The sequence below is a fragment of the Oreochromis aureus genome, linkage group 1 (genome assembly GCF_013358895.1).
Source record: "Oreochromis aureus strain Israel breed Guangdong linkage group 1, ZZ_aureus, whole genome shotgun sequence".
In the NCBI taxonomy this organism is placed as follows: Eukaryota; Metazoa; Chordata; class Actinopteri; order Cichliformes; family Cichlidae; genus Oreochromis; species Oreochromis aureus.
In genome coordinates, this window is record NC_052942.1 from 3,933,658 (window position 1) to 3,948,375 (window position 14,718).

Genomic DNA, 14,718 nt, shown 5'->3' on the forward strand with positions numbered 1-14,718 from the left:
GATTCTGTTCATCTCGACGTAGCGTTCAATGCAGAAGCGTTTCGTCACTCAGCAAAGTGACTTCTTCAGTCTCAGCTGACTGCAGCTTTCCCCAACCTTATAAACAGTACATTTGCATAATGACTAAAACTAGCACCACTGGTGAACAATGGGCTGTGAGGTCAGTTTAATGATCATTAATATGCAAATATTCATGACCATTGATCAAAAACCATTGATTTAGTGAATGGCTGCAATCACACCATTGTAAGATGGTGAAAGACGTTCCCTTAGGCCCCCTCCTCATTTCTGAGCTGTTCTGAGTTGCTCCATCCACTTAGCCAGAGGTTGTTTGCTTTCCCTGATGTATAAATAATGGCACTTAAAAGTATGCTGTTACATCTCTCTTCACAGAGAACAGAATCAATTTTTGGGATTTCCTTACCTGGATGATTGAGCATGCATCGATATAGCCATTCAGGAGGGGTTCACAGGAGAACCATTACTCCTCATTATCAAGTTGAATTGGGTAACTGGATTGAGCAACTGGATTGATGCCTGCCAGGTTTGGTGTTTTGGGCATGTCTAACTGGGCAGGTACCTCAGGCTAGGCTCAAGGCATGCTGAAGAGATTATGTCTCTTAGATTATCTCAGAAGATAATGATGAGGTGGCTCGGGAAGGGAAGGGGAGGTAAATTCTGCTTAGACTGCTGTGCTAGGATAAATGGCAGGAGATGGATGGATGGATACAAATCTTTAAGTAGCCACTTTAAAAACAAGTGCAACTCCTGAAACTGAAAAGGACAGTGACTTGTAAATCATTGGTGACACTGAGCTACAATACTTTACTTTAGGCAGAAGTCTACGTTGATTAAACCTAAAGACTTTCTAATGTCTAAAAGCTATACATTGTCCAAATCCTTGACATTTTATATTCTAGGTTCAGTGTTGGTATAGGGAGGCTAAAATCCTACAGACAGACTCATGACTGAAGGTGGTCCTTTTGAAAGTCTATGTAAATAATGCAAGAGTCAGCAATAACAAAAAGAGGCTGGAGTGACACCTTATCTGAAGTGTGTGTTGTTCAGAACATCCAACATACACTTCAGATGTCTACTAAGAATAGTGCATCACAATTATATCCACTTTTCTAACTGATCATTGCCAATGACACTGTATTTTTCTTCAGTGCAGTTCTGATCAGTCTACGGATCTTGGCCAACATCCTGGTGCTCCTGTCTTTAGCAGGAAGTATATACATCATTTACTTTGTGGTGGATCGTTCTCAGAAACTGGAGCAGGAGAAGCCGGAGCTGACGCTATGGGAGAAGAATGAGGTACGGGAACAGACTGGACGTCACCATCCTTATCATCGGTTATTTTAATTGGATAATCCAATATACAATACAGTTCTAAGGAACCACTGAAAGTGGAGACTTGACATGGATCCAGTGGAAGGCAACTACTAAATGTATATATCCATCTGCCAATGATGGCTTATGATTTCATTCATTTTAGAGAGCTTTAGTCACCCTACAGCTTATCTGCTGTTCTTCCAGCTTGATGATCAAAATATCAGCTCAATCTCACAACAAAATGTGTAAGCTATGCTGATCAACTGTGCAACACATGTACATGTGTACTCTGTGTGCATACACACATACAGAATTTTTTTTTTTCTCAACAGAAGCTGTAAAACTGCTACATGCCTACATCTTCTGACCTGTTTTTGTAACACACATTGTTGCCAAAAGTATTTACTTATTACATCCAAATTATTGAATTCAGGTGTTCCAGTCACTTTCATGGTCACAGGTGTATAGGCACGCAGACTGCTTCTACAAACATTTGTGAAATAATCGGTCTTTCTCAGGAGCTCAGTGAGAGGGCATTGCGGTACCGTGCAACAAGTCCAGTCTGGAATTTTTCTTGCCATCAAATATTCCGCAGTCAACCGCTAGTGGCATTATGCCACACTGAAAGTGACTGAAAAAGGCAGCCACGATTAGGCTGAGGCCATGGAAAATTGCAGAGCAGGGTCAGCGGATGCTGTGGAATGTAGTGCCCAGAGGTCACCAACTTTCTGCAGAGTCAATCTGTACAGACCTCCAACATTCCTGTGGCCATCAGAGCTCAAGAACAGTGTATAGAGCTTCACAGGTTTCCATGGGCAAGCAGCTGTATCCAAGCATTACGTCACCAAAGTGTTTGATGTGGTGGTGAAATGTACACTGCCACTGCCACATCGGTGCTTATAGCTGAACTTCTTGCCACACACGCATAACTGAAGACTGCACCTAATGAGCATGTTCAGTTATTATAAACATTCAATGAATGAATGAATGAATTAATCAATTAATTAGGACCCTCAGAAATCCCAGAAATTGTTAGAAAAGATGAGACTTATATTTGTTAGATGTATTTCAGTTAAAATAACAAACTTTTCTCCAACTACCAACTACCTATCAGTTACTTATGTATCCATCTTCTTTCCAGGTGAGTGTAGTAGTTTCTCTCATCACCATGATTGCTCCATCTGCTTTTGAACTGGTGGCTCAACTGGAGATGTACCACCCACGAACCTCACTGCGATTCCAGTTGGCCAGGTACCATTGTCTAACCGCAGCCTGTAATGACACAATAATGGCATACTATATTATTCAGAAAATGAATGGAACCCTTACATTTTTATGCCAAAAATCTAAGTTAAAATTTTCCCTTAACTTTGGTTAGTTATGTCAGTGGTCCCCAACCATTTTTGTGCCACGGACCAGTTTATGCCCGACAATATTTTCACAGACCGGCCTTTAAGGTGTCGCGGATAAATACAACAAAATAAAACTAGTACCGGTACCGAAAAAAAGAAGATTTATTCATAACACACGTGAAAAGACCCAGGAAAACTGAGTTAACGATAAAAACGATAACAAAATAACGCTGAAAACCGCTAAAAACCCTGAAAACCATACATTTCACACCTGAGCCTCAACTCTCGCGGCCCGGTACCAAACGACTCACGGACCGGTACCGGTCCGAGGCCCAGGGGTTGGGGACCACTGAGTTATGTGACAATAATGATATGAGTTGCAACAGGCCCTGCACGTTTTTAAAGTCTTTAATTTAAAACCTAAGTAGTACAAAAACTGGTTTTATGGCTTCAAAGTTTGTGGTGATTTTATAGGTAACTATAATATATAGTTGGTATATAGTATAATATAGTTTCCACCAAAGTTAGGTTGGTTTGTGGGTTGTTAGGTTGTTTTGTTCTCAACAAATTATACAATGTATTTCAGTAACACTTTTTACTTTGACTATTTCATTCTTCAAGATCTAATGAGATCCCTCATTGGAGCAGTATTTATATAATAACTGAAAGGTCTTACAATGCCCATCTATTTACAGGGTCCTTGTCTTATACCTTGGGAATCTCTACAGTCTCATCATTGCTCTCCTTGATAAAGTCAACAGTATGAGCTCTGCTGTGAGTATGTTAACTAGCCCCAGTTAAGAATTAGCTCTCTGAAAGTACAGCCATGTTTCCCCAACATTTTTGTTTTAAAATTGAACACTATTTAGAAAATAAAATAAGATTAATAATTTAATTTGCTGGTCATTCATTTTGCCACAGTTACTAGAAAATAGCACAAACAAGTTACCAAATATTTAACCATGGAAAAATTGCTATAAAATTCAAGTTTTGAAAATGCAGTGTTTAGTGAACCTTCTGATGAAATTTAAAAAGTAAATGAATATTAATATGAGTTTAAATTTGTATTGTGACTCAGGCATTTTAGTTATTTTTTGTTTCAATTTATTATTTAAAAATGTAGTGTGGAATTGATTGTTAAGGGGAGAAATATCACTGACGTAAAAGTCTCTAACTCACAAAATCTCATCAAATACAATACTATTGGCTTTAAATGGTTAAACTGAGATACATATCATTCAAGTGAAAATTCAGTATATAGGTTATTTTAATGTTGACATGAGCAACACATTGCAAAGAAAATAACTGGTAAACTTGTTATGCTAACAACTAGCACTATTCCGGTATTACTTTGCTACATTTTAGAGCCAAAGTTGAGACTTTAAGAAGGTAAACACAGTTCATTCTATCTTCAATGTCTTTAAAACGTGTCTTGGTATTCTGTTTACTTTTTATGCACATAAACTAACTAGTTTGGAATTATTTTCTACTATCTTTATACTAATGCTAATGCTAATTGTGTAGGCTAAATAAGCTAATACGCTAAAATGCTCAGTCCTACATTTTAGACGTCTAAATTCAGGGGTTGCATCCTTCAAAGGCCACATTTGAAGGCTGATTATGTCACAGCAATGCGAAGAAGACTGTTCTCCCAGGATCTGAAGGATCCATGAGGTGGAACCTTGGTGGCCCTATCCCAAGATTCGTTGTGCATGGTGGTTCTAGAATATTTTTTTTGAAAAGGATGGTCCAAGGAATGCAGTCAAGAAGTAAACTCAAATGTAATTACTTGTTTTTATTTCACTCAAATACCCTGTAGTAATAATATTAACAAGAGTCAAAAATGTCAAAATTCTACAAAGTTTCAGATATGTAACGAGTTAGTGATGCTTTTAAAGCTTTTACATTAAAACCTAAGAGGTCAAAAAACCAACTTACATGTTTCAGAGTTTGTGTAGATGCTATGGAAAATTGATACTAAATATATCCGGATTTCCCTTCAGTTGTATATAACTTTTAAAATCCCCTACACATACAATTCAATTTTGATACCAAAGCTGGGTCTGTTTAGTGGTGTGAAGTTTAATATTCAATTCAATTCAATTTTATTTATATAGCGCCAAATCACAACAACAGTCGCCCCAAGGCGCTTTATATTGCACAATAGATCGTACAACAATAGATACAGAGAAAAACCCAACAATCATATGACCATATGCTTCAATGTTTTAGGGAGAAAAAAGCCAACAGTGACCAACAGTGTGATTACATAATTAAATGTTATTTCGAGGTACTTTACTTCAAATTATGTTTTGTTTTTTGTTAAGTTTTTTACAGTAAAGGAGACATTCATTATAATGTAAATAATTTAAGTAAACCGTAAATAATTTTACAAACTGCCTGTAATTCTGTGTATAATGGATGGTCCACTAGTCATCTGTTCTTTTATATTAAATATAAAAATGAAAAAGATAAGAATTTTTCTCCTGATTATTTGAGATTGTACATTGATACATTCAATCAAACTTTGCAGGGCATAGGCTTATCAGAGCATATAATAATGAAGTGAAGGTGAGTTGTTTTCATGTTAAGAACATGAAACAATTTCTTAACACTTAAGAAAATGTTTAAAAGCTTTAACAATACAGTACAATACAAAATTATCCTTGCACTCTGACACTACGGAATTCACTTTTCCCCTCCTTTTTAGTTTGGCAGTTGTCTTTTAGATGGGAAGTGTTCAAAAACGTCCTCAGTTCAGAAAATTGATGATGTACAATAAAGCTTTGATTATGATTTGGATACCCAAAAGATATTAAGACTGTGCAGTGCAGTGTTGAAATTACATTTTTTTTTTTTTTTGGCTTTGCAAACAAGCCATTACATCACCCACTTGCCTCTTCATTAGGTACACCTCACTACTACCAGGCTGGACCCCTTTTTGTCTGACAAAACTGACTTAATTCTTTGTAGCATATATTCAACAAGGTGATAGAAACATTCCTCAGATTCTTTCATCATACTTGGAGTCCTTTTTGACCAGGATATGACCTTCAATGCACATATTAAACAAATATGTAGGACTGCTTTCTTGCATTTCCTCAGTATCTCTAAAATTAGAAATGTCCTGTCTCAAAGTGAAGCTGAAAAACCAGTTCATGCATTTATCACCTCTAGGCTGCACTAATTCATTATTATCAGGATGTCCTGATAATAAAACCCCCAGGATGTCCTGTCTTCCTTCTCTCACCCCAACCGGTCACAGCAGATGGCCCCGCCCCTCCCTGAGCCTGGTTCTGCCGGAGGTTTCTTCCTGTTAAAAGGGAGTTTTTCCTTCCCACTGTTGCCAAAGTGCTTGCTCATAGCGGGTCATATGATTGTTGGGTTTTTCTCTGTATGTATTATCGGGGTCTGCCTTACAATATAAAGCCACCTTGAGGTGACTGTCGTTGTGATTTGGCGCTGTTTAAATAAAATTGAATTGAACTAAATTAAGCATTTTAAACATCTTTTCTTGACCTAAGTTCACACATAACTTAGGTTATTCTCATTTATTAACACAAACCATTAATTGGTGGAAACTGCCATTAATCACAAGTAAATGTTATCTAACAAATCAATACACTACATCACTGACAACTAAAATAATTGTCTATATTATAATTTGTGTATCTTTTCTTAGACTTACTTGACTCACTAGGAACTGTAGTTTGTGTATTCTTTGTCACAAATATGCTGTGATAACGAGAATACAGATGAGGTAAGAAAAAAGAGTTTACCCTTCATTTTATCTGAAACAAAATAATCACAAGTTTTCGTTTTATTTATGTATTTTGTGTCACTGTGGGATATTCCCAGTAAAAGCTTTCAGGTGTTAAGCTTTCAGACAACTTGAGTAATTATAATATATTAATATTTGTCTGAGTCAGTCATAGATGTATAAAGTGATATGAATTTAAATAATTGTGTCATGAATTTGAACTGGACTGCAGTATTTGAGTTACAAATCTCCCTGGATCATTTTTCAAAATGTGCATAAATATATATATTATAATAAAACAAACATGTATGATCTATTATAATTTTTTTTTTGTTTGTTTGTTTTGCTTTGTTCTTTGTGTGTGTTTGCTCTACTTTTTACTTTTTTACTATGTACAGCACTTTGGTCAGCTTGTGTTGTTTTTAAATGTGCTTATAAATAAATCGATAGATTGCTACTTTTGTGCTGCTGTACAAATTTGTTTACTGGCTAAAGTTAACACTGTGGTCTAAATGGACTCAGCCTCAGCCCCACACCGATTTAAATATCTTAGTTTTTTTCAAGTAACAGTAAAGCAGTTTGGATAAAATAAAGATTTGTTCCTCTGTTTCTTTCAAACAATGTTGTCCAACATATATGTAGTTGCTGCTGTCACAGTTGGACTAGACCATGAACAGTCACTCACTTCCAGCCTTCTCGGTCATCATGGAGCTTCTAAGGATGCAGCCCTTGAATTAAGAAATACCTTTGAAGTCACTCATATAAGTAAAGCATAGCACACAGCTGTATGGATTGTGATCTGTCTTCAAGGTCCAAGTGAGTAACAGTAACTGGAATGAGTCCAGCTCCTTTCTGGCCACAATATCTCACCCTGAGGGAAACAGCCTCTCCACCCTAGTGTCAGATATCTCCCTCTCTAAGAATCACAACAGCACCGCAGCAACCATCGCCACAGTGCTGGCTGTAACCAGCAGGAGCAGCTCGGGGGACGTCTACAACCAGACAGCTGTGTTTGAAAAGAACACCCGACAACAGGATCAGTGCTGGGAGACCTATGTTGGACAGGTTTTGCTTTCTGATTGGATAACGGTGTATATTTGTGGAAATGATAAAAATATATATAAACATTATGACCACCTGCCTGTTGTCAAATGATAGCAATGCATTGTGTATTCTAACACGTTTCTATCAGAACCACTTTTTCAGAATTGTTTGAGCTACAGTAGCTCGTCTGTTAGATCGGAACACGTAGGAAAGCTCTCATCGCCATGTGCATCAATGAGCCACACGAGCCCATGACTCTGTCGCTGGTTCCCAACTGTGAAAGTGGGAACACCCCAAAAGTTTTGGAGCTCCTCTGAACCAGTCCTCCAGCTTGCTCAAATCCTTACACTTGCCAAACTTTGAGGGCAAAATGTTAACTTGCTCAGTAATGTATTCCACCCAGTATTAGGAGAGATTATCAGTATTATTCACTTAACGTGTCAGTGGTCATAATGTTATGCCTGGTATATATGGTGTATATATATATATATATATATATATATATATATATATATATATATATATACGTTTGTGTATGTAAAATAAAATACTTGTATATAGTATTTGTAAATTGCCCTGATGAATATGTGTATATTGTGTCTTTAGGAGATGTTGAAGCTGTCCATCATTGACATGATCTTCACAGTGGCGAGCATCCTGCTCATTGACTTCATCAGAGGTCTAGTGGTTCGCTACCTCAGTGACTGCTGCTGCTGGGATTTAGAGAGCAAATTTGTAAGTTGGTTGCAAGCTTTTGCTTTTACAAAATTTAGTAAGTAAATGCTAAACATGAGAAACTATTGAATGGAATTCTGTATACATACACAATACACAGGTCATGTTTCAGACTTGAAAAAGGAAATAGACCCAGAGAATGATTTCTTCTCCAACATTGGAGACATCAGCTGCTGCTGCCACAGTGATGAACAGTTTAATCACACCTTTAAAATGGATGAGACATGATCAATGATCAATAACGTTAAAGAATATTTAAATCAGTTCACAAAAGCTTTCAAAATTATTGCTGTATCTGAAATATGGATTAATGCAGAAACAGGGATGGACTTTTCAACCCAGGAAAGGGGAGGCTGTGTACATGGATAATAAAATAAATTACAAGGTGGTGGAAGCTATGATAACTGTGTTTGATAACTTATTAGTTAATATATAACAATTGAAATTTGCGAGGAATATAAAAAAATGTAATAATTTGCTGTATATATAAAGCACCAGGCTCTAGCATTCAATCAAAAAACAAATAAAATTATATCAGATCAGATATATATTTATGTGATGACTTTAACATTGTCCTGTTGAATGTAAAAAAAAGCATAAAAAAACTAACGAGTTAACACAACAGTTGGGCTATCCTAAAATCACTAGGCCAAACAGAACTACACTTCATTGTGCCACCCTAATTGATAATAGTTTCAATAATTTTTTCCAGTTTTTGCAGTTTGACAGTAATCACAAGAGACCACAACCAGGGGAAAAAACAGACTCTAGACTTTGTGGGACATAAACATAAATTACTCTCTGTCAGTCAGTATGGATTCAGACTGAACTCCCCTGCACGGGCATTAATTGGATCAGTCGAGCAGATTATAAATGCTACAGAGCAGAAACCACATGCAGCCAGAGTATTCCGATATCTTAAAATATTTGATGCAATTGATCATGAAATATTAATTAATAAACTGGAACGGTATTTAATCAGAGGGGTTGTACATTGGGTGAAAAATTATTTGACCAGCAGGAAAGAATTTGTGAGATTGGATTTATATAGCGCTTTTCAAGGCACCCAAAGCGCTTTACAATGCCATTATTCGTTCACGCTCACATTCATACACTGGTGGAGGCAAGCTACGGTTGTAGCCACAGCTGCCCTGGGGCAGACTGACAGAGGCGAGGCTGCCATATCGCGCCATCGGCCCCTCTGGCCAACACCAGTAGGCGGTAGGGTAAAGTGTCTTGCCCAAGGACACAACGACCAGGAAGATGGGAGATGGGAGAATAATACTCTTAATGTTTGGACGTTGCTTCTTGCATTACCCAGAGTTCTGTGCTGGGTCCAAAACTATTCACTATTTAAATACATTACATTTGAAGGGTATGTGATATATTAAAAATACAAATTTTTGCTGATAACACAAATATTTTTGTTATTGGGGGAAATCTAATGGAAATGCTGAATATGATTGCTTTAAAAATGTTCAAAATAAAAGTGGTTTGAGAGGAAAAAACTATCATTAAATATATCCCACCGTTTTCTTAAGCCTCACTAGAGAACTCGAGAATTCCCTGTCCCCAGTCACCTCCTCTAGCTTGTCCGGAGGAACAGCAAGGCATTCCCAGACCGACTGAGAGATATAATCTTTCCAGGGTGTCCTGTAGCCTCCTGTCAGTGGGACATGCCTGGAACACTTCACCCAGGAAGCATCCTTTTCAGATGCCCAAACCACCTGAACTGGCTGCTTTCAATGTGGAGGAGTAGTGGTTCTACTCTGAGCCCTTCCCGAATGGCTGACCTCTTCACCCTATCTCAGAGAGAGGCCATTCACCCTTTGGAGAAAGCTCATTTCTGCATATCCGCAATATTTTTCGTTGGTCACTACCCAGTAGGGATGGGAAGCTGGTTCAGGTTCAGAAGCTGGATTTGTCATACTATGTTGGTGCTTACAAAACCACAATGAAAGCTCAAAGGTCTATATGCATATTTTAGAGCAATATATGATTTGATCCAGATGTCGTTTTCAGGGAAGACCTTGCATATTTCAGCAAGAAAATGCTAATGCTGAATCTTTTACAGGAGTATGTCTTCATAGCACAAGGGTCCTGGTACTGAGTCCGGGCATCCCTGCAAACCAGACCTTTGCAGTAACTGAAAACATTTGGCGTGTCATGAAAAGACAATAAAGACCCAGAGAGACCCTTGTGTGACACAGGATTGTAGCAGTAATTACTTTTGTTTTGTCTTTTCTCAGCCTGAATATGGAGAATTCAAAATAGCTGAGAATGTCTTGCATCTAATTTATAACCAAGGAATGATCTGGTAAGTCTGAAAAACATTTTACAATTCCAAAACCACAGGACCTATTTCAGAGCTAATGGCCTGACTAGTGCTGACAGGTCTCCATTACCCTGTTTAACGGACTGTAGCTCTCTGTAATCTTTCCACTACACCTCTTGATTGTATTTTCTCATCTAATTTCAGAAACGTCTCCTTGCAGCAGTAAATGTAATGAAGTGAAATCATGAACCACTGAATGTAATATCTTTTATATGAAGTGTGACCTTATTGCCTGTGTGTGTGTGTGTGTGTGTGTGTGTGTGTGTGTGTGTGTGTGTGTGTGTGTGTGTGTGTGTTACTGATCTATTTCTTTCTTTCCTTCAGGATGGGGGCATTTTTTTCTCCCTGTCTTCCTGCCTTTAATGTGCTGAAGCTGATTGGTCTGATGTATCTGAGGAGCTGGGCTGTTCTTACCTGTAATGTTCCCCATCAGCAGGTCTTTCGAGCATCCAGGTTTGACACACACACACACACACACACACACACACACACACACACACACACACACACACACACACACACACAAAGATGAAACATGCCCAAATTTCCAGTATAGTTTTTTTTTTTTTTTTTAATCATTTTGATGACTTTTAATTTGGCATAAATATGATGCTGCTGAATAATGGACTAATAAAATATTAGATTTTCACTCATCAAAACTGAAGCACAAACCTTTTGGACTGTCTGTTCCTTACAGCACATCACTTAATTTGTTAAATAAATCCATTAAAAATGCTGCAAAAAGGCATAAATAGTACAAACACTATGGAGAAATCAAAGTCAGCGAGAGGTGCAGCTCAGCACTTTTCATAACCACCATCAAAACACCAAGAATGTCTGTGTCCAGACATTCTCTTATATTACATCCTGGGTTCTTCACAGTTTGATAAAGATTTAAAAATGCCACCAAAATCTTGTATATTATCAGCAAAGGGGGTATTTTTCTCAAGCCTGTTCACTTATCAGCGTGTGCAGCAACTTAGACATACACACATAGACTCCGCCAGGCCACTCTGATTTATGTTTAAAAAAAGACTGTGATTGCCTCTTTCAGTCCTTATCAGCCACTCCCAGATGTGGTGGAAAATCAGACCAGACACATGTGCATATTGATAGCAAAGACAGTTCACTGTGCAACTGAAAATACAGTGGTGTGAAAAGGTTTTTGTCCACTTCCTGATTTCCTATTTTTTGTATGTCTGTCACATTTAAAATTTTCAGATCATCAAACAAATTTAAATATTAGACAAAGACAACACAAGCAAACACAAAATGCAGTTTCTAAATGAAGGTGTTTATTATTAAGGGGGAAAAAAATCCAAACCTACATGACCTCGCTGTGGTAAATGGAGACATGAATTCTGCTGTCTACCAAAACTTCCTGAAGGAGAATATCTGACCATCTCTTTGTGACCGCAAGCTGAAGCACACTTGCGTTCTGCAGTAGGACAATGATCCGAAATATAGCAGCAGTCCACCTCTGAATGAGTATAAAAAACAGAAGACTTTAGAGAGGCCAGTCAAAGTCATGACGAGAAAATTTAGACAATCTCACTTGCTAGTTAGATTTAAGCACCACAAACTATTTGGTGTGTTTTAAGAAAGGATCTTGCCATGAGTAAACTTTTCCTTTTCCACTTTTCCTGCCTGAGTATTATTTTGACTTAGCAGCCACTCATGATTCACCACTCATTCAAGACTTGTCAGAATATTTTTTTCTATGATCTATATTGCTCAAAAAGGGAACAGTGCTTATCCTGTTACTCGTTGCACAAAGGAACAGATTCTGGTTCTGCTGATGGGTTAGGACCTTCTACAGCCCTGACCAGATTAAGATCCCAGAAGTTTAATTGACTTGATGCTATACTTTGATGAAAGATTTTCCTTAGTTTATTTATTTATTGAGCAGTGTATTTAAGCAAGTAGAATAGTCACAACACTCAATCTAGTTACTTTGAGCATGTAAATTTTCAGTTAGATGTTACAGATATGTGGTCAGATACACAGAAAAAACAAAGAAAAAAATCTTTACCTTTTGAAGATGACAAACTGTTTAGAGCATATTTTGCAGATATACTCTGGGATTCTTCTGCTAAGTTGATTCACATGAATTGTAATTTTCTACTGAACTGCTCAGGAGCATGAAGGAAATACAGTAATGTAAAAATGAATCACATTAACACATCCATGTTCTCACGTTGCTTTGCTTTTTTAGGTCAAACAATTTCTACCTGGCTATGCTGCTTTTCATGCTGTTTTTGTGTATGCTGCCCACCATCTTTGCTATAGTGAGATACAGACCATCACAACACTGCGGACCTTTCAGGTAAGGAATTAAAATTGATGTTATATCCATCAAGACCTTCAAGGTCAACTTAATAATTTATTGGTGAGAAACTGACAAAAGACTATAGAAACTATGACTCTTGCAATTTTGGTGTGTATTATTAACATATACAGTAGAACGTATTGTATAAGGATTTTGACTATCATGTCACATTTCACCTCTGACCTCTCCCAAAGGTCAATAAATTGATGTGAAGGTCAAAGTGATAATGCAGGCAAAATACAATACTATTCCCCTAAAGTAAATACTGCCAAGGGAAGCAAGCTGCTTTGGCAGAGGTGTGCACTCTGACTGTTTCTTGTTTTTAATGAAACAGTTTCATCTAATATGTTCCCTTTTTTATTTACTGCGATGAAAATGGAAGACAGAAGTGGATGTTTTACCACATGTACCAATGAGGGACTCATTTTGCTGTCTTCCATCCTCAGCCTGCACAATAAATATTTATATGTGTTTCGAAATGGGACATATTTTAATTCATGAGGGTAGCATCACAGTTTGGAAAAGATCTTTCTTTGCATTGTTTACAAAGTCAAATCCTGTTTCCAAAAAAGCTGGTAGGGTATTTAAATAAAACCAATATTATGAAAATATTAAATTTTCATAATATTTAAAGACTATATTTAAATACTTCAGAAAGAATATATTAAAAAACTGAAATTGAAAAATATTATTCAGTTTATATGAAATGTTGATTAAACTCCAGCTACACATTAAAACAGTATTAAACAGCTCCATCTCCTTCTGTGTTGCATCTCCTTGTTGGACTGAGTTGCTGTAGTTTGAAAGCGATGCCCATTCTTCTCTTGTTTGGAGCTATATTACTGAAATGGATGCAGAATGTTCGGGACTGTCTTGCTGAAATAAGCAAAGCCTTTCCTGGAGTTGTCACCTGGATGGCAATATATGTTGTCATGCAGCTGTATATATTTTATTTAGCATTATTTTTGCTTTCATTGATGTGGAAGTTACCAGTGAGATACTATATACCCTAACGCTTCCCAATATTATTACTGATACTGGTTTTTGAAATGTGGTGCATGAACAGCTCTTTTGTTTTTCCCCTTTTTTGTGGTTGTGTTTCAGTGTTCAGACAAAGAAAAATGCTTAAATGTGTTTCAGTGGTCAAGAGAAGATTTACGACATCATCTCTGAGACAGTGGCCACTGACTTCCCGGTGTGGTTCAGTAAAGTAATAAGTTATATCACCAGTCCTGTCGTCGTACTGCCAGCACTGCTGCTGCTGTTGTGAGGCTGCACACGACACATATTTCATATATCTGTCGCGTATACACGCGCTCTCTCACTCAGAATTTCTCTCTAATTCTCTCTCACACAGACATATACACACACACTCACAATATGCAAATACGCAAACATGTGTATCCTACATGACTTGTGAATTGTTCAACTGTGTTTCAGCATGCTGATATACTATCTCCAGTCTATTGCCAGATCCCTCAAATTCACCAACAACCAGCTAAGGATGCAGCTCCAGACTGTAAGTTGAATCACTTTCAGCAATTTTTCACATAAAAATAAGCAAGGTTACAGATGAGGACAAACTTATTAGCCCCTCTATGAAATTTAAAGTTTTTGTCAAAAATTTCCCAAGTGCAATTTAACAGAGCAAATAATTTTCCAAATAGCATTTTTAAACATATAGTATCTTTCCTGTGACTGGGTTCTACTGGACATAGACATCTGATGTTGTGCCTGGGATCTACTGGAGGCAGTCTTCCAGTTTGGGAGCTACAGCCTATAATACAGTTTGGATTTCTATATCTGCCCTAGTAGTTTCTTCAACCCC

General features: G+C 37.4%; 1 protein-coding gene across 1 annotated transcript in view; it reads left to right on the top strand.

Annotated features, from left to right (window-relative positions):
• The window catches only part of LOC116334299 (transmembrane channel-like protein 3), a 34,055-nt gene that overhangs the window by 13,374 nt on the left and 5,963 nt on the right, over positions 1 to 14,718 (top strand). Inside the window, exons 10-19 of the mRNA XM_039612223.1 lie at positions 1,170 to 1,317; positions 2,477 to 2,586; positions 3,383 to 3,461; positions 7,258 to 7,512; positions 8,098 to 8,226; positions 10,476 to 10,543; positions 10,886 to 11,014; positions 12,777 to 12,887; positions 14,031 to 14,156; positions 14,331 to 14,409. Coding sequence (XP_039468157.1) covers positions 1,170 to 1,317; positions 2,477 to 2,586; positions 3,383 to 3,461; positions 7,258 to 7,512; positions 8,098 to 8,226; positions 10,476 to 10,543; positions 10,886 to 11,014; positions 12,777 to 12,887; positions 14,031 to 14,156; positions 14,331 to 14,409 — 1,234 coding nt within the window. The remainder of the gene's footprint in view (positions 1 to 1,169; positions 1,318 to 2,476; positions 2,587 to 3,382; positions 3,462 to 7,257; positions 7,513 to 8,097; positions 8,227 to 10,475; positions 10,544 to 10,885; positions 11,015 to 12,776; positions 12,888 to 14,030; positions 14,157 to 14,330; positions 14,410 to 14,718) is intronic.